This window comes from Microtus pennsylvanicus, chromosome 9 (genome assembly GCF_037038515.1).
Source record: "Microtus pennsylvanicus isolate mMicPen1 chromosome 9, mMicPen1.hap1, whole genome shotgun sequence".
NCBI classification, from domain to species: Eukaryota; Metazoa; Chordata; class Mammalia; order Rodentia; family Cricetidae; genus Microtus; species Microtus pennsylvanicus.
In genome coordinates, this window is record NC_134587.1 from 68,999,408 (window position 1) to 69,019,508 (window position 20,101).

General features: G+C 42.4%; 1 protein-coding gene across 5 annotated transcripts in view; it reads left to right on the plus strand.

Annotated features, from left to right (window-relative positions):
- Nsd3 (nuclear receptor binding SET domain protein 3) overlaps positions 1 to 20,101 on the plus strand; it is a 107,802-nt gene that overhangs the window by 63,439 nt on the left and 24,262 nt on the right. For 3 of the 5 annotated variants that reach the window (XM_075986409.1, XM_075986408.1, XM_075986410.1), the window contains exons 8-15: positions 2,072 to 2,172; positions 4,414 to 4,459; positions 7,349 to 7,479; positions 8,617 to 8,742; positions 9,378 to 9,504; positions 10,877 to 11,074; positions 11,392 to 11,562; positions 18,752 to 18,898. In XM_075986409.1, the coding sequence (XP_075842524.1) occupies positions 2,072 to 2,172; positions 4,414 to 4,459; positions 7,349 to 7,479; positions 8,617 to 8,742; positions 9,378 to 9,504; positions 10,877 to 11,074; positions 11,392 to 11,562; positions 18,752 to 18,898 (1,047 nt within the window). Of the gene's footprint in view, positions 1 to 2,071; positions 2,173 to 4,413; positions 4,460 to 5,388; positions 5,871 to 7,348; positions 7,480 to 8,616; positions 8,743 to 9,377; positions 9,505 to 10,876; positions 11,075 to 11,391; positions 11,563 to 18,751; positions 18,899 to 20,101 lie in introns of those variants that run through there. The other 2 variants (XM_075986411.1, XM_075986412.1) reach the window with 2 other exon arrangements.

Here is a 20,101-nt window from a genome sequence, read left to right on the forward strand (position 1 = left end):
CTTAGGTGGGTGGAGTAGACAGAACAGAATTCTGGGAGAAAGAAAACCGAGTCAGGCAGATGCCATGCCTCTCTTCTCCAAGATGGACGCAGGTTAAGATCCTTCCTGGTAAGCCACGTGGTGCTACACAGATTATTAGAAATGGGTTAATCAGGATGTGAGAATTAGCCAGTAAGAAGCTAGAGCTAATGGGCCAAGCAGTGTTTAAAAGAATACAGTTTCCGTGTAATTATTTTGGTGTAAAGCTAGCCAGTGGCCAGGAGCTGGGGAGCTGGGAGGCGAGAAGCGGCCCGCCGCTCCATACAACAAAAGGTCAGAAAAGAGGCTTGTTTCCACTTAGGATCCATTGTATCATCTCAGCTGCAAGCTGAGAGTTCTTGAGCTTTTTCTTTTTCTAACTTAAGTACATAAACTGTGTGCCCCTGACATATCTCTGTGGTTTGAAGAGTGATGTTTATTCATTCATACGAGGCCACTAAATTATTTTCCAAGTTCCTGCTCCCTCTTAGAAAATAAGTACAAAAAGTGTTAGTGGTTTTAAATGTGTCTGTTCTTTAGGTAGCTTTCAGAATAGTCGTAAGAAATCATGTTGCTTTCCTTTTGTAAGACAGTAAGTAGGTCAGGGTTGGGGTTGTAGTTTAGTTGGTAGAGAGCTTGCCTAGCATGCTTAAAGCCCTGGGTTCAACGCCAGTCCCACATAAACTGGCATGTGAGCGCGTGCCTATCATCCCAGCACAGAGAGATGGAAGCAGGGCGATCGGAAATTCACTATCGGTCTACATGAGAGCCTGTCTCCAAAAAAACAAAAAGCTTAATCTGGTCAGCACATCATAAGGTGGCAAGAAGTTAGGACTGCTTGCTAACCCCCACCCCACCCTGGAAACAAGTACGGATTTGCTTGCTCGCTGTTGCTTCCAAGCTGTTTTCATTTTTGTCTTCGTAGGTGGTACTTGAGTATTGATGATTGCGCTAAAGTATCCTCAACTGGTCTACAAGGGCAGGTGCTCTTGTTTTAGTAAACTTTTTTTTTTAAGCTTTTGGAGCCTGTCCTGGAACTAGCTCTTGTAGACCAGGTTGGCCTCGAACTCACAGAGATCCGCACACTGGGATTAGGCGTGCACCACCACCGCCTGTTATCAGTTTAAAGAGAAAACTTGAGAGTAAAGAATAGTTCCAGAACCTTCATTGACTAGATTGTGACTTCAGTGCTAGAAGCAGATTAATTATACCTCTGAAATATACTGTTGCTACACTGTGGAGCTAGCCCTGCAACTAAAACACTTGCAAGCAAGCGAGAGGACAGGAACCCACATAAGTGCCAGATGAGCATGGTAGCCGCCTATAATTCCAGCCTTGAGCCCTGGGTTTGACTGATTCCTGATAGCGCCTTCACCTGCATGTGCACAAACTTGCGCACACACCTGTTTATATATATACCCATGCATGTGAATGTGTATGCACACGGTGTACCCCATGCACATATATGAGAAAGGAAAGAGACTGGCAGCAAGCCCTGGAGACCCTTCTTCGCGCCTCAGCAGTAGATAACAGGTGTGTGCTGCTCTGCCCTTTTCTGTGTTTGTTCTAAAGTGGTTGCTGGGGATCTGAACTCAGTCCCTTTGTGCGTATGGGCTAGCAGAGTGCTTTGTGCTGACCCATTCAGTCCTTCACCCCAGTCACACTTTTTTTTTTTTTTTTTTTTTTTTGGTTTTTGGTTTTTCAAGACAGGGTTTCTCTGTGGTTTTGGAGCCTGTCCTGGAACTAGCTCTTGTAGACCAGGCTGGTCTCGAACTCACACTTTCTTAAGTGCGTTACTGGCCTTCGGGAGTAAACTGTGCCTCTGCCTAAACTAAAACAACCTCACTTATTTGTGTAACAGGATCTTGTACAGAGCCCATTCTCAGTTATTTGAGCTACTAGCTAATTATGTGTTCCCAGGTGTTTTTAATGACTTAATTAAAATTCTGTCAGTAATGGATAAAAAAAAGTCAAAAATCTGGTCAGATCTTAACCAATGAGTCAAACAGTCCTTAACATGTTTTTCTTTATGTGTGTTTAAATCATGTCATAGGCCCAGTAGAAAAGAAACAGCAAAGAAGATCAATCAGGACCCGATCTGAATCAGAGAAATCCACCGAGGTTGTGCCAAAGAAGAAGATCAAAAAGGAGCAGGTTGGCTTCCTACATGTAGAGAGTTAGAGTGTATCTGTAATTTGGTGGCTTCTTTCCTGTCACCAAAGAAAGATCCTCCCCACCTGGGCCTCATTCCTGAACTTGTTTTCATCTGTTGTGGTGGGTCGCGGTGGCGACTTCTCAGACAGCTGTGCTGTGATGCTGCTTCAGGCATGGTCACAGAGAACAGGTCTGGAGATGGGAAGCCAGCGGTGCAAGACCCTGGCATTCATTTTGAAATTTCTGTTATAAGCACAATGAGTTCATGTTTTCATGAGTTTTACTTGGAACCATCGTGGAGTTCCCTTTTTAAAACTTTGATTTTTGGTTTAAGCTGCTGATATATATTGTTTTTATTTTTTAAACAAATCAAATTAATTTAATTTATATTCTTATATTTAAGAAGCAGGTAATCATATATGATCTGGTCTTTCTGTTGGTATCACAGATCTTTTGAAATGTTATTTTTTTCAGTGGAATGGCACTCATCTGAAATCAGACTGTTAGATAAATAATATTCAAGGAAAAAGTGTGTGGGGAGGGAAGTACATTTTGATCGAATGTGTACAACTGGTGTAATCAATGTAGTAATATACATGTTAAATTACCTTTCAAATAACTCTTAGAAATGGTTCTATAAATTATGAACTCACAGATTTTTTTTTTAAAAAAGAAAGTGAATGATAAGCACTTTGCCACGGAGCTGTGTCCCCAAAATATTCTTTTCTTCTCTTTCCTTTCTTCATTTTTTTGAGATGGTCTCACTATATAGCCCTGACTGGCCTGGAACTCGATGTATAGATCAGGTTGGCCAGGCATGCACAGAGATCCTCCTGCCTCAGCCTCACCAGTGCTGGGATTAAAGGTGTCTCACACCTCAACCAGCTTTAGAATATTTATTTTTTATAGCCCAACCACCTTGTATTCAATCCAGAATTAGTTCCAGTAAGTGTAATATTTTAAAGCCATTTACCATGGAAGAGTATATACTTTTTTTTTTTTAACATCTTCACAATTTTAAATTTCCAAATTTAAAAGCTAACTTTGTGGGTGCTCTATGGTATCACAAGCATATAAAACATTTTTGAGAATATTTAGCTAAAATTTAGCTAATATTCATCATTTATCATATAATTTACATATCTACGAAATTCCAAAAATTTCCAAGTCTGACAAATCCTATAGTATTTGTTACCAAAATGAAGTTGTGACTTTGCCACCTGGTTTCCAAATTCAGTCTGTGACCATTCAGTTTAGCATTTATAACCAGAATGAGTAAAAATCATGGGACAAATTGTTACTGCCACTGTGTTATATATAGTTAGTAGTAGAATAATGACAGTGATTGTTTAGAAGACTTTATATTTGTACAACTAATTGTATCGTACAAAAGCATTCCTGTTGTATGTTTTTTTACCTGTTGTAAAAAAAATAAAAAAATTTTTAAAAAGCTTAGAACAATCCTTAAATATTTACAAAATGTGTTTCAACATGCATATTTCACACCTTAAAGAAACATAAAATTCAATCATAGCCTAAACAGGACTCCAGACAGCATCTTTTCCCTATTCTAATGGTTCAGTCTCCCAGTACCACGTGTTTTACATATACATTGGCAGAATAACTTCTGATCTCGCTCTCCTGATGTAGGATCAAGACCCTGTTCATAAGACACTCAAGAAAGTGCTATTGCAATATCACAGACTTACTAAGTTTGTTCTAGCAGCACAAGTATTGAGCTTCCAGCTGTATGGAGCCATGTAGCACTCTCTACAGAGAGGGTCCCGATTCTCAGCACCTTAGCTGTGAGTGCAGGCGCGGAGGGTCTTAAAGTGGCGTGAGTTACATTAACCTGAGTTTCATAGTAAGTAAAAATTTATCCTAATGTCTTTGGGGCGGGAGGGGTTCCTAGCAGTGTTGGGGCTGGTCAAAGAAACAGCCCCGCTCCTGCCTCCCAGACACTGAGGAAAATAATCTTGTTCTCGTCATGTAGCAAGGGAGTGGTGGGAAGTCTGCGAACGAGCATGTGGCTGTGTGGTGTCACTTGGTATCAGCACAGGCAGCTAGGATTTAACCTCCCTGACTCCGAGACAGAGCACTTGACCCCAAAGATGGGTCAGATTCAGATTTTTGGTAACATTGGTCACTCATCACTACTTAGATTGATGAACATGTTATTCTTCCCTCTATTTTTAAAAGTGAAAGCCTTCCTGTTAATGCTGTGTTGCTCTGTCCTAACAGGTTGACACAGCGCCGCAGGCTTCCCAGAAGACTGGATTACAGAAAGGTGAGTTAGCGCTGGAGTGCTGCTTGGCACTTCCTTGATTTAACCAGTTGTTGAGAAGAACTTATCTGCACTTCATGGATCTTTGTCTGTCTCTGTAAATCATTGTTGCTCTTTGGTGTGAAGTTTCATCCCCCTTGTGGTGTGCGTGCACGTGTGTGTGTGTGTGTGTGTGGTGAGAGAGAGAGAGAGAGAGAGAAAGAGAGAGAGAGAGAGAGAGAGAGAGTGACTTTCAGACTTGATCCTACTCTGTCCTCCCACATAAAAGTCTTTCTTGTTTTGGTAAATTGGAGAACACCATGTAGACTTGATATTGTTTCCCACTTTTCTTTGTAAGATTTTGGGATTTCACTGGCTTATAAACTAGGGATGTGACGAATCCACTTTTTTGGTATTCGACTGAATACCGAATAGTAGCTATTAATGTTTGTCAAAAATGGACTATGGCAAATCAGACAGGACAGCTTTACTGCAAAAAGTGTTGCCACACTTCCTTTTTACAGTGCTGTACAATCCTTTTGTAAGTTACCCATAGCATAGATATGACCACTATTTGATGACCATATATGACTCTAGTGGAGATGTGCACAAAGTTTAAGGAGCCTTAAACTTTCTATGTGTTTTCTGTGTGCAATTTGAGTATAGTACAAACTCCATAGCATGACTCATGCGATTTTGGTGAGCTCAAACTAACTGTATTTAATACCTGTAGTTTACTCTGGGCAAATTGCATTATTTTAAAATAAATAAAATAAAACACCAGCCTCTCTGCATTCTCGGGGAGAAGTCTGCAGCGATGGTCTCCGTGGAGATCCTCAGCAGAACTGAACGCCTCTCGGAGGGAACACTGCTTGGCGGAGCTCCAAGAAAAGGCATCGCGATCGCTGCGAGATTAGGAGGCCTGATTGCGTTGTGTTTCCACCATTCCACAGGGTCGGCGGACCGAGGAGTGCAGGGCTCTGTCAGATTCAGTGACAGCTCCGTCTCCGCAGCGAATGAGGAAACTGTGGACTGAGATTCCTGTACAATTTCATCCCAGAAACTCCAGACTTGTAGTCTCCGTGCAAGATTTCTTTGTCGGCGGCTCGATAAAGTTTCTTTTGTTTTGATTTTGATTTTGCCAATCATCATTATTGGCATTCTCTGGCCTGGTTTCTTCCTCAAGACTCTGAACAATTGCTTTAACATTCAGATGATTTCTCTCTCTTTTTATTTTTATTTTTTTGTCTAAGCTGGATGGGTACAGCTTAAATCATGGGTCCAGCCTAAAAACCACCATTAACTTACCCTGATCAATTCCAACATGGACTGTTTTGTTTTTGTTTTTGAATAAAGCATCATTAATACACATCTGCAGGGTTTTGCCAAACGGCCCAAACTGTATACATTGCAATCATTAAAAGCTCTTATTATTTTTTTTTAATATTAGTGCCGTTATCATGGAGAACAGCTTGACAGCTGTCTTCAGCGGTCTGTCATTTTTCTAGTGTTTTCAGAAACTCATCGGAATTGGCGGTACCTGTGTTTCCCTTCGAAAGCCTCTCAGTACAGCACTCCCGTTCCTCTGTTAAAACTCCTTGTTAATTCAATGACCTTTTAGGCCAAGGAAGTACTTTGTGGTGGTGTTCTGGTTCCACACACCAGCAATGACAGAGATAGATTTGTGTTCTTGTGTTTTTAATCAGCGTTCACATGGGCAGGCCCCCTCCTTGGTAGCTGTCAGGAAGCTCTCAGTGCAAACTTGTAGGATGGGATGTGATAGCCCGAGCAGTCTCCCGAGGCCCACATCCTCCACCACAGAATATGGCTGCACACCAAGCGCCGCTCCCACCCAGCCCGTTGCGGATCTTCACGGCCTCAGGAGACTCCTTTCTCCTTAGTCTCTTCTGGACTGCACTTCCCCCATAGCTTGCTGCGCTGCTGTAGATGTGTGTGGTCTGGAAAGGTTGGGGGAATCTAAAACACAAACTGTGGGTGCAAATATTAACCGTCTCCTTGGTTCCTTGGTATTCACCGTGCCTGACCTGCACATTTCACCGTGGCTGTCTCGGCATAGCCTACTGCATTAGCCCAAGAGATTTGTTGCTTTGTAACTTTTTGCACTATTGTTTTGGCTGGATTTGTATTACACGCAGTTTTTAAAAAAATTCCACACTATTCTCTGCCTTTTTTTTCAAATATATATTTATTCCTTCCCTCACAAAGTCCAGAGGCCTCTCATCTAGTTCTTCGTGATTTGCTACACTTGACCACTGATTGTCCATTACAGCCTCAGTAGTGTGCCTCCCACACGGCATGACATGTGTAGATGTGCTGCAACACTTGTGTATGGTCACAATAAATACCACTTTACCAAGAAAGAGCAATTATGAACATCCAAAATTTATTTGGGGGATAATAATCAACTGAATTGCAAAATTGGGGGGGTTGAAATGGCACTATCCGTGTACGAATCGAATACAAATCAAAGATTTGTCACATCCCTAATAAAACAAGATGGAGATGTCTCTGCAACCGTATCTGTAAACTGCACTGTGTTGGGTTTCCTGTCTTCCCCTTACGAAATCGAATGGTTCTCTGCACTGCTCCCGATTGGCTGTCCTTCAGTTTTGCTAGTGTTGCTGTCTAGACTGGAACGTGGGCTCCGCTGGTGAAAGTAGCCGTAGAGCAGAGCTGAACTTATGTCTTTAAGCAGCTGTCAGTGAGCCGCCTCTGCCACGAAGGCCGGAAGCTGCTGAAGTGTCCACTGGCAGCTTCAGTGCTACAGAGAGCTGCGAATTTCCCCCGACACACTTAAGATGAGCTTGGGGAAAGAAAACACTCTCCTTCAGATAAATGAAAGCAGGAACCCCAAATACGATTTTAGGATTAATTTCAGTGTGTTGTGTTAAGGTGCCAGCGAGATTTCAGATTCCTGTAAGCCTCTAAAGAAAAGGAGTCGCGCCTCGACTGACGTAGACACGGCTAACTCCACATACAGAGACACTTCTGACTCCGATTCCCGAGGATTGAGTGATCTGCAAGTAAGTTCGTGCAGGGTTCTGGGCAGACTGCTCCTCCTTGCCTCAGCAGCATGCCTCCCTGGGAGAAATCAGAGGAACGTAAACACTCGTGGGAGGATGCGGGGCTGAAGTGACTTTGTTGTCCCTAACTCTGGATTGCCAGTTTACCTGTCTGGATAGGGTGATGCCTCTTCTTCATTGCTCCTCCTGCAACTCTCCAAAAAATGGAAGAGAATGGCCTTTCTTGGCCAAGGATATATGCATAGCTGCATTCTAGTACTCGAACCTCCACACAAACTTCCACTGTAGGAGAGTGTAGAGTACTTGGGCCTCAAAAACTATACCCATCCACGAGAGGTGCTTCATGTGGTGGTGGTCAGCTTTGTTTTAAAAAAAAAAAAAAGTTAAGTAAGGCCCAGGCATGATAGCACACACCTTTAATCCCAGTGCTCAGAAGACAGATCTTTGCATTACAGGCCAGCCTGGTCTGCAGAGCTACATTGAGAGTCCCTGACTAATAGCGATAATAATAACAAAAATCAAAACTTCTAGAGTTAAAGTATGTTTTTGAGACAGGACCTCATTATATAGTCCTGGGTGGCCTGGAACTTTCCATGTTGATCAGGCTGGCCTGAAAAACAGACACCTACCTATCTCCGCCTCCGCGGGGCTAAAGGCATAGCTTGGCTAAAACAGAAAAGAAAAATAAAATTCATTTGGTTATTTGTGACTTATTTTGTAGATTTCTTTTTTCTTTTTTTTCTTTTTTTGGTTTTTTCAAGACAAGGTTTCTCGGTATCTTTGCAACCTTTCCTGGATCTTGCTCTTGTAGACCAGGCTGTCCTCGAACTCACAGAGATCCGCCTGCCCCTGCCTCTGGGATTAAAGGTGTGTGCCGCCATCACCACCCAGCTATTTTATAGATTTCTTAAGAACCAGACGAGTTTTGCTGCTTTTTAAATATTAGCTGTAGTTTCGCCCAAGTGACAGACACATAGCATCCCTGGGTTAAAAGGAAGGAGGGAAATGAAGAGAAGGGAAGACAGGCAGGAAGGTAGGCAGGCAGGCTGTGCTGGGATAGATTTGAGCCAGTTTCACTAGTTTGCATTGTGTCTACAGGAATTGTGTTTTCTTTATCATGTGCCCTTTTCCAAATAGGGAGGCTTTGAGAAAGAAGACAGCCCTTCCGCTGCTGCGGATGCAGACGCTTCTGACTCGCAGTCAGTGGACTCCAGCCTGTCTCGGAGAGGCGTTGGCACGAGTAAGAAGGACAGTGTGTGTCAGGTAGGCAGGTGGCTACCTATAAACGTGATCCAGTTCTGCCAGCAGTGTCTTCATCTCCTGTAATATTATTCTAGTCTGCTTTTATTATTGCTTTAGAGTCGAAGGTTCTAAGGCTATCTGTGATTCTTCCTCTCCCGCATTGGAATATTTGCCACTACTACGCAAGTGGCAATCTTCATTGGGGTTTTGTTGTTTGTTTTGTTTTTGAGACAGGGTCTCACTTTGTGACCTTGTCTGATCTGAAATTTGCTGTTTAGACCAGACTGGTTTTGAACTCATTGTGTGCCATCAGGTCCAGCTACCTATTCCTTTTTAAATTTTTTGAGTTATTTAATTTTGTGTTTTACCTGTGTGAGGATATGGTACCTGAAAAGGTCAGAAGAGGGAACTGGAGTTACAGATGGGTGTGGTGTGTAAGCTCCATGTAGGTGCTAGTAACCAAACCTAGAGCTCCTCAGGGAAACCCTGTCTCAAGAAGAAACAAAAAAGAAAAGAGAAATTTGAATTCTTGGGTCCCTTTTTTAGACCGTCTGCCTCAGAATATTGGGAGAAAAACCCAGTGGCCTGCACTTCAGTGAGTTCCTGGCCAATGCTGACACTCCAGTTTGAGAACTGCTGCTTTTTTGCTCCTGCAGGTCTGTGAAAGCACTGGCGACTCCCTGGTCTCTTGTGAAGGGGAGTGCTGCAGACACTTTCACGTGGAGTGCCTGGGGCTGTCTGCAGCCCCTGAGGGAAGGTTCATCTGTGAGGAGTGTGAAACAGGTGAGCTGTGCTGTGGAGGCTGGGTAAGGAGGCTGGGCTGCAGCCATGTCTCCCGGGACTCTTACTCTTTCCTGGTTAAGCCAGCTCTCCTCCCCTTCCGCAGGTATTTCAGAGAGGTAAGGCGTCGTACAGAATTAAGCTTCCCAAGGTCAAAAAAAAAAAAAAAATCCAGATTTTCTCTTGTGATGTACCCATAACAAAAACAAAACAAAACAAAAAAGCTAAATTGTTTTGTTTGTTGAGTGTGTGAATCAGGCTGTTCTGCAGCAGAGTCTATGATGTGTGTACCTGCTTAATAAATATTTTTAAAGCCTTCAATGGGCTTCAGCAAGTATTTATTGAAATTCTAACTATAGTTATAGTAAATATTCAAATAGAGTAAATATAAATATGGTTATAATAAAACTAAATATGATTATGTATTTAGTAGAAAATAATGCTATTGATTTTTTTTTTTAAGACAAGGTTTCACTATGTAGACCTAACTGACCTTGAGCTCAGTATGTAGACCAGACTAGCATTGAACTCACAGAAATCCACCTGCCTCTGCCTTCCCAGTGCAAGGTTATTAAATTTTTTAAAGCTTGGTATTTGTTATTATTTCTTCCCCCACTATGTGTGCTGCAACACCTATCATAACAGCGTAGACGTTCTTAGCATTCTAGTTTTATAATCTTAATTTAGCTGTGCTCTTGCACTTTTTAAAATGTATTTTATGTGTATGGGTGTTTTGTCTGCAAGTGTGTTTGTAAGCATGCGTGGTACCAAAGGAGACCAAAAGAGGGTGTTGGATGCCCTGGAACTGAAATAATAGATGGGTTTGCGCTGCCAAGCGGGTGCTGAGAATCAAACCCAGGTCCTCTGGAAAAGCAGCAAGTGCTTGTGACCCCTGAGCCAGCTCTCCAGGCCCATTTTCTCAGTGTGCTAAATTCTGAAATGTCATAGCAGAATTTCTCTCAAGAGCAGTTCTTTGATATCTGTAGCTACTTCTATACTAAGGAATATTTAGCTTATGTGGAGGCACACCACATAAGCACCACATGAGCACTGAGGAGACTGAAGCAGGAGGATGGTAATTGTCGGGCTGGAGAGATGGGTCAGAGGTTAAGAGCACTGACTGCTCTTCCAAAGGTCCTGAGTTCAATTCCCAGCTCACAGCCATCTGTAATGGGGTCTGGTGCCCTCTTCTGGCCTGCAGGCATACACAAAGACAAAATATTGTATACATAATAAATAAATATTTAAAAAAAGAGTAATTGTCTACATGTCCAAGGCCCTGGACTTAATCCCAAACCTTTGAATGGTGAAATGAATGGAATGGAATATGCTTTGGTCAGATCTTATTAACCTGTGTTTTTCATCAATCTTATAGGGCAGCACCCATGTTTCTCATGTAAAGTGTCTGGTAAGGATGTGAAGCGCTGTTCTGTCAGTGTTTGCGGAAAGTTTTATCATGAAGCCTGTGTCCGAAAATTCCCCACTGCCATCTTCGAGTCAAAGGGATTCCGCTGTCCCCAGCACTGCTGCTCTTCCTGCTGTATGGAGAGAGACATCTACAAAGCCTGTAAAGGTAACCAGAGCTAAGACGGGACAAAATGTGTGAGCAAGCGCAGTGCCGCACGTCCTTGTCAACAGATCAGGCACCCTCTCTGTTTATCCCCCCGCTTAAAAGTTGGGCCACAGCGGCTGACCTGTGAGGCAGTTCAGTCTGCACCGAAGTCTTCCTCATGTATAGACACAGTGTTTGACTCCTGGGAGGGTTCCTCCATGATTATCAGCCTAGTTACGGACGATTGGTACTGACTGTAGCCAGTGTCACAGGCAGGGCAGCCCTCCTCCCAGAGTGTCGTAGCCGCTTGCTGTAGACCCTCTTGACCTTCTTCACAGGACGGATGATGAAGTGCTTGAGATGTCCAGTCGCCTATCACGTTGGGGATGCGTGTGTCGCTGCTGGAAGCGTCTCCGTGTCCTCTCACATTCTCATCTGTAGTAACCATTCCAAACGGAGTAGCCATTCTTCTGCTGTAAACGTAGGCTTTTGTTTCGTTTGTGCCAGAGGTGAGTGTCAACCATTTTAATTTTTTGATCTGATTTCATCGGCATGATTCTCCATTTAAATGTCCCTGCATTGGCGAGGGCCCCAGGTGTCCCATAGTGCTACGTCCTAGGAGTGCTGAATCTGTCCTGTCACTGCTAAAGAGAACATTTCAGGCAGACGTTCAGATCGTGAGACTACTAGTTCTTCAGTAAGCTAACATCTGCTTTTACAAAGGACCTTAAGCTGGGTGTGGTGACTCACACCTTTATTCCCAGCACTGGAGAGGCAGAGGCAGGAGAATCTCTGTGAGTTTAGACAGACTGGTCTATATAGCAAGTTCTAGGCCAGCTAAGGCTATATAGAGAGAGACTCTGTCTCAAAAAGAAAAAAACAAACTTAGAATTACAAGTAAGTTCTTAGTTTTCCTGTTTAATACTTTCACTGATCAACAGAGTGTTCCCTTTTTCAGTCTTCTACTTAGAGCAGAGCCCCCCCCCCCCATTGATATCGTCAGCTGAAGGGGCGTGTCATGTGGAGTGACTACCAGTTTTCGGTTGTTGTATGTTTTGATCTGTCATTGAGGACCTGATAAGATACAGTCAGAGAAACACATGTCCTGGTTTAGTTTAGTGCAGCCGTGCAGGGTTTTCCCTATGTGTGAGATTGGCAGACTGAAAACCTAAGTTCATGATATGTCTTAATTTTCTATTGTCTGACCAAGCACCATGACCAAAACAGTAAATAAGAGAAAGCAGTTAGCCGGGCGGTGGTGGTGCATGCCTTTAATCCCAGCACGCAGGAGGCAGAGGCCAGCCTGGTCTACAAGAGCTAGTTCCAGGACAGGAACCAAAAGCTACGGAGAAACCCTGTCTCGAAAATCAAAAAAAAAAAAAAAAAAAAAAGAGAGAGAGAGAGAGAGGAAGCAGTTAATTGGGAACTTGCAGTTTCAGAGGGTGAGTTCATGGCCACCATGTTGGGGAGCATGGCAGCAGGCAGGCACGGTGCTGGGCAGTAGCTGGGAGCTCACATGTTGACACAAAGCCACAAGGCAGTGTGGCTTGAACTTTTCAAACCTCAAAATCCACCCCCTAGTGACATGCCTTCTCCAAGAAGGCAACACCTCCTAATCCTTCCCAAATAGTTCTACCAACTGGAGACCAAGCATTCAAACATATGAGCCTGTGGGGTCATTTTCAGTTCAAACCATTACATTTCTCTCCCTGGACACCTAGGCTTGTGGCCATGTCACTATATAAAATGCATTTAGTCCAATTTCAAAAGTCCACTTAGTCTTTCAGTCTCAAGACTGTTTTATTTAAAGTCCAAAGTCTCTTCTGAGACTCAAGGCAATCTCTTATTTGTAACCCTCTGTAAAATTAAAAAGCAAATTACTTTAATCCCAGCACTTGGGAGGCAGAGTCTGGTGGATTTCTGAGTTCAAGGCCAGCCTGGTCTACAAAGTGAGTACCAGGACAGCCAGGGCTGTTACACAGAGAAACCCTGACAAAAAACAAACAAACAAAAAACAACAACAACAAAAAAAACAAATTACATACTTCCAACATACATTGGCACAAAATTTGCATTACAGTTCCAAAAAGGGGAAAGAGAGCCTAATGAGAAAACATGGACCAAAGCAATTACCAAAACTCAGCAGGGCAAACTCCAAATTCTGCATTCCATGCTCTTCAGATCACCACTCCTTCCAGTTTTGTTGGCTGCAGCACACTTCACACTTGTCTCTGGGACTGGGTCCACACTCTGCTTGCAGTTCACTTTGGCAGACACCCCAGCACTGTGGGATCGCCTTTGCAATCCAGGCTTCATTTCACAGCTTCACACAGTTGGCCTCTTAGAAGCATCCTTCCCTAACTGAGGAGGAAGATTCCACAACCCCTTTACTCCTGTCTGTATCCTTCCTGCCTCTAAAGCTGGAGCCCTGGCAGCTACCAAGTTCTGCTGCTCTGCTTTGGAGGGGGCCTGGCCCCCTTCTTGAACTACATTTACATAAGCTTTGATTTGTCGATGTTCTCCTTTGTTGATTAGCTTTCTTTGCTTTAGAAGCAAAAGACTGCTTAGGCATTTCTGTTTTTACAAGATAGAAGCTTACCTGAGTGGGGGTCTTGCCATTGTGAATTATGCCTTTAAACTTCTCATCTTGAGCATAAGTCTTGCCTCTAATGTTAAATTTCCTCATGCTCTTTTTCTCCTCAAATGGTACATTTTGTGTTTCTTGTTTCCCCCGTTTGCTTGTTTTTATTATAGATCTGCATAATGGTGATCACTGATAATCACATAACACAGTCAACACTAGGTTTTCTTGAAATTTCTGCCAATGACATTAGTCCAAAACGCTTCAATTTAGCCTCCAGCAGATTCTAAAGATGAGGGCAAAAAAAAAAAGCCATATTTTCTACCAAACTATCCAAGAATAGTCTCTAAGCCACATGCTTAATATTCTTTCCCCCTGAAACATCTTGAGCTGAAAGTCCATAGTCTGTGTTGTTTTTACCTCCTCTGTCCTCCAGACTCCTACTAGGGTGGCCCATTGAGTCCTCTGTCCTCCAGACTCCTACTAGGGTGGCCCATTGAGTCCTCTGTCCTCCAGACTCCTACTAGGGTGGCCCATTGAGTCCTCTGTCCTCCAGACTCCTACTAGGGTGGCCCATTGAGTCCTCTGTCCTCCAGACTCCTGCTAGGGTGGCCCATTGAGTCCTCTGTCCTCCAGACTCCTGCTAGGGTGGCCCATTGAGTCCTCTGTCCTCCAGACTCCTGCTAGGGTGGTCCATTGAGTCCCACTCGCTGCACTCACCCCTGCTTTCCTTCCCCAAAGTCTTCCACTGCCACATTCTGTCTTAGTTATTGTTCTTTTGCTGCGAAGAAACACCATGACCAAGGCGGTTTATAAGAGAAAGCATGTAGTTGGGCACATGCTTGCAGTTCCAGATGCTCCCCATCATGTCAGGGAGCATGGCAGCAGGCAGACATGGTGCTGGAGCAGTAGTGGAGAGCTTCCCTGTGAGTCAGTCACCACGAGGCAGAGAGAAAGCAAACTTGGAATGGCAGGGGCTCTTGAAATCTCAAAACCCGCCCCTGTGACACCTCCTCCTCCAACAAGGCCACATCTCAAACCATTCCCAGATAGGTCCCCACCAACCGGGGACCAAACATGAGCCTATGGGGGCCGTTCTGATCAAAGCACTACATGGCACACACTCCGATACACACTGTCCGTCTTGTTTTCAGTCTTTTGAGACAGGCATTCCTCTGTGTTGCCCTGGCTGTCCTGGAATTCACTCTGTAGACCAGTCTGGCCTTGAACTCACAGAGGTCTGCCTACCTCTGTCTTCTGAGTGTTGACTAAAAGGCTTGCACCACAACTGCCTGGCTCATGCTGTTCATCTTTATCTTGGCTGCATTATAATTAATTTTTTTTCTTTTTTGGCAATGGTAATCATTATTGTTTTGTTTAATAGAAGTGTCACTTTGTTTTTAATAAAATTTTCATTTTTTGCATTTCCCTCTATGTAATATTTAAAGGAGTTACTAGATGTATCTAATGTGCTATGCTGTATTTAGACTTTACTGAAAGTCAAAACCTTTCTTGTTTGTTTTTGCTTAGTTAATTTGTTGGAAGTACTAGACATTGCTCTTTTCTTTTCTTCCTTTCTCTTTCTTTCTTTCTTTCTTTCTTTCTTTCTTTCTTTCTTTCTTTCTTTCTTTCTTTCTTTCTTTCTTTCTTAAAAGATTTCCTTTCTGTTTTCTGTTTTAAGATGAGCTCTGTCTGGAGGCTGGTCTTAAACTTAAAAACTCATGATCCGTCTGCCTCAGCTTCCCAAGTACCTGGGACTATAGGTATTTTATTTACCATACCAATTTTTAAAGATATAATAGCCTTTAAGTATGATGAAAGATTATTTTGGTTGGCTTTGCTTTTGCATCAGAGGAGATAGGTAGTTGATGATTAAATAAACATCTGTATTAGCAACTTGTACGACCCGTTCTTCAGCCATCTGATTCCTGACACTGAGACTTTCTACCTGCCTCAGTTTCCGAAGCATATATGCTGTTTGCCATCAAAGTAACACTGAGACTTTTGCTGGTTTGCTGGTTTGGGGACTGGGGATAAACCCAGAGACTCATAGTAGACCAGTGTCCTACCGCTGGCCTTTATCCCAGCCTGAAGTACAGTGGCTACAGTTTCCTGCTTCAAAGCCAGGAGTTCTACCAAGACACTCATTGCCATATTGTTATTGGTGACGGAAAGGATTCAGATAGGCACATAATAGATAAAAATTATCCCCATCTTCTGTTACTGAATACAGCGGTAATTGGGAAGGACTGTTCGTTTATGTACCTGAATGTATGTATGTGAACCATGTGTATACGTGCCCATATGGCTGAAAGAGGTCATCAGATACCCTGGAACTGGAGCTAAAAGTGATTGTGAGCAGCCATGTGGATGCTGAGAATCAGACCTGGGTCCTCTGTAAGAAGGGCCAGCGATCTTAGTCTGTGAGCCGTCTCTAACCCCAAACTACTGAATTATTAATGGGATACATAGTGTTGGGGACTTTAGTGTCAGAGATGGCCTGAAGCCCTGTTTCTTTGCCAGCCCTTTCTATTCTGCCTCTTCTAGCCCCTTCTTAATAGTGTACAAAAAATGTCAGTTTATAACTAGTATGATAGCTTGCTTTGGAGTATATTCTAAGTTCAGTTCAGTCAGTATTTTGACCAATATTTTTTGTGCTGCGTTTCATTTAACAATTGGTTGCTTTGTTTTCTGAGACCTCGTCTTACTATTTAGTGCTATCCTAGAACTCACTATGTAGACCAGACTAGCCTCTGGCTCCCACATGCTGGAATTAAAGGCATGCATCATATGCATTATTACAGCGGTCTTCTTTTTTTTTCCTTTTTTCCTCTTCTTTTTTTTTTTTTAGGTTTTTCTTTTTTTTTCTTTTCTTTTCTTTTCTTTTCTTTTCTTTTTTTTTTTTTTGGTTTTTTGAGACAGGGTTTCTCTGTGGCTTTGAAGCCTGTCCTGAAACTAGCTCTGTAGACCAGGCTGGCCTCGTACTCACAGAGATCCGCCTGCCTCTGCCTTCCCAGTGCTGGGATTAAAGGCTTGCACCACCACTGCCCAGCTCAGCAATCTATTTTTTATTTTTTTTAAACTGATTGCTCTTTAAAACGATCTTCAATTTAGGACAGGTAGAAAATGATACACTTATAGAGACTCTTGCCATTCTGTGAAATTAAACTAATGCCCGTTAACTAAAAGCTTGAAGACAGTGTACATGGGCAGAATCCTGTAATTCAAAACCAAAATCTGTTTCTATCTGTTTATACTTTATTTAAAAGCCCATGCAATGAATACCCTCGTATTTTAAATGTATAGTAAATTAACTTTGCATAATAAGAAGAAAGCTTCATTTTCTCTCACAGCCTTTTGTAAAAACTTATTATAAATATATCAGATATTTGAGATTTAAGAAGGTTTAAATTAAAGTCTTTTAAAGTACCAGTATATAGTCAGGGGTGGTGGTGCATGCCTTTAATCCCAGCACTTGGGAAGCCGAGGCAGGAAGATCTCTGTGAGTTTGAGGCCAGCCTGGCCTGCATAGTGATTTATAGGACAGCCAAAGCTACATAATGAGACCCTCTCTCAAAAAGCGAAAAAGAACAAAAGTACAAATATGAAATATTTTAAACTTTAGGACACCTATTTTTAAGGAACTAACTATAGTAGATCCATATGCCAAAGAAAACACTTTAATAATTTATGTTCTAGTATTAGAAAATGGAGCTTATTTTCTCTTTCTAGTCTCATTAAGAAATTTTCCATCCCCATAAAATATTTTTTCTTAATTCTTAGTTACTGGATGTTTAAAATCATTAAGCTGGGGCCATTGAGATGGCTCAGTGGGTAAAGGCTCTTGCTGCCAAGTTTGACAGCCTACTATTTAATCCGGGATGGAAGGAGAGAACAGACTCTTGCAAGTTGCCCTCTGGCCTCTACTTACATGCTTGTATACACGCGCTTGCAAGTACACACCAATTAATTAATTAATTAATTAAGCATAAAGCCACGAAGCAAATTCTTAAGGACTGAAAGGTCTAGGAGTATTTGTAGAGGGCTCACCCCAGCGTGAAGTGGGGACACCAAGACAGCTTTCAGGGCAGCTTATAATAGTTGTATCTTCGTGCATCTTGAGTACCATATAAAAAAAAAATTACTTCACATTCTATGCCTTTGTTTGTAATAGAGCTGATAGGTTCGGGCTTTTATTTTATTTTAATGTAATAACAGCCGTTTGTTTTGCATATGTAAATCACACTCTAATAGTCACAGTTTGAAACAGTTGCCACAGTTGCCTTGGGAAGCATTTCCTGTCATTTGTGGTCAGAACCCTGAAGTCTAGGCTTAGCTGGTAAGGAGAGAGGCTCTGTTTGACCCTCCTCACTTTAAAAGTCTCCTTCCTCTTCTTTCTTTCTTTTTTGGCTTTTTTGAGACAGGGTTTCTCTGCCTCCTGATTTAAAGGCGTGCCCCATCACTGCCAGGCTCTTTCTTTCTTTTTTAATACCACCTCTGCACTAACTGGATAAAAAGTTATTGATACAGCTTTTACAAAACTGCTGCTGTGGTAGCGCTGTCGAGTTCCGCTTTCACCTAGTTCAGACATTTCTAGAGTCCATCTCAGTGGAGGGAGCATCAAATGAAGATCACACCATAGGAAAGTCAGTGTGACCCTTCTGAAACAGAATTCTCCTCATAATGGTCCCTAAGTGACGCCCTTCCGATATATACCACAAAGTCCTAGATCATTATAAACTAATAAGAACAGAGTAATTATCATTAGCATTGCAGTGCCCTGTGTAGACAATGGTGTACAGCTGCACTATAAGTTTAGCTGGAGGCATTGGAGGCCAGTGTGTTACAGTGATCTGTGTTTTCTTCCAATAGGATAGGTGTATACATAGATCAGAGTAACTTTCTGTAACTGTCTAGGGTGGTGATCGCTCTCTGTGATGGCAAAAATAAAATAAAATCTAAGATGGCTTGCACTCCTGTCCAGGGAAATAGGGCTCCATTTTCACACGCTCTTATCCCTCGCTGTAAGGCTTGGGCGCGTCCTAGGTGCTATTTTTCCCTCCTGGAATCATGGGTAGTTTCATCACAGCTCATCTCTTTCTGTTTGTCTCATATAGGGCTGGTAGTTCAGGACCATTCAGACCCCATGTTCAGTTCCTATGCCTATAAGTCCCACTACCTACTGAACGAATCAAACCGTGCTGAGTTGATGAAATCACCTATGATTCCTTCTTCGTCAGCTTCCAAAAAGAAATGTGAGAAAGGTAATCACTAAAATAGTTTATTTCTTGTTTTTATTCTTTTGCATTTTCCTTTCTCTGTGTATGTGTTTAAATGAAGGGGGGATTGTATGCCTGTCAAGCACTGCCTGTTGCTTTTGGTAGATTCTGCCTTGGTGGTTGTGACTGTGTCTTCTTATGGTAACAAAATTGTTAAAAAGGGCTTAAAATAATTCTGTCGTCACAGAATTTTACCTTTCTCCCTGAGTCAGTTTTTCCACATTGCAGAAACATAGGTTATTAAAATCCAGAATTTTACTTAACATAACAGACTGTTTATTTTATAGGCAGTTCTCATTTGCCTGACCTAGAACTGTCATTCATGTTATCTTAGGGTAGTCATGGTGTAGTTTGTCATTACCTATACGCTAACTAACAAGGAAAACTATTTAGAAAAGAAATCCAGGGTAACAGATACTAGAAAAGATTGTTTCTATAACATATTCTGTTGTTTTATTTCTTAAATTTTAAGATGCTCTGAAAACAAGTGTCCTTCCCTTAGGAGAGAAACTGGGGTTAAAGGCAGACCTCAGATGCTAGATGTTGAACGTTAGCCCAAACAAATTACTGATGGGTTGTTTATTCATAAAGAACCATGAGCTAAATGTCTGTTCGTATTCTCTCAATCAAGTGTTCTGTATGCAAGAAAATTTTATCTGTGCTTAACTTGCCATAGCCTGCTTATGATAGAGGGGAAAGTGAGTTCGTATCTGTTTGGGAGGTTGTTATCCCAGAAGAAACACCTGAGTTTGGAAGGTATGAATAAGGCTTTTGCTTAATATATTTTCATCTTGATCTGGGGTTCAAATTCAGAATTGATAAAGAAAAATTCATCATTCATGCCTAATAAACCATGTATCAGGCTAAGCATAGGTTTTTATTAGTGTTTACTATTTGTGTTGCCTATTTGATGTCTCCTTGCTCCTTTGTTGGCCCAAGTGGCAACTGATAACTGAAAGATGTCTGGGCGAGGTGATGAGAGCCCCCTGGGAGTATTGGAGAGAGGATTGGCCTGTGGCTGGGCTGTTTTCTTTCTGCTGAGGTCAGACTACATCGCCTTCTAGTGATGCTTATGCTTCTTCCCAGGAGGTGAGCAGGGGCTGCCTTCCTCCTCAATAAAGTAGAGTTACTTTGTCCGCACTTACAAAATGAGATGAACTCAGTTGTTGTTTGGTTTCCAGCATTCAG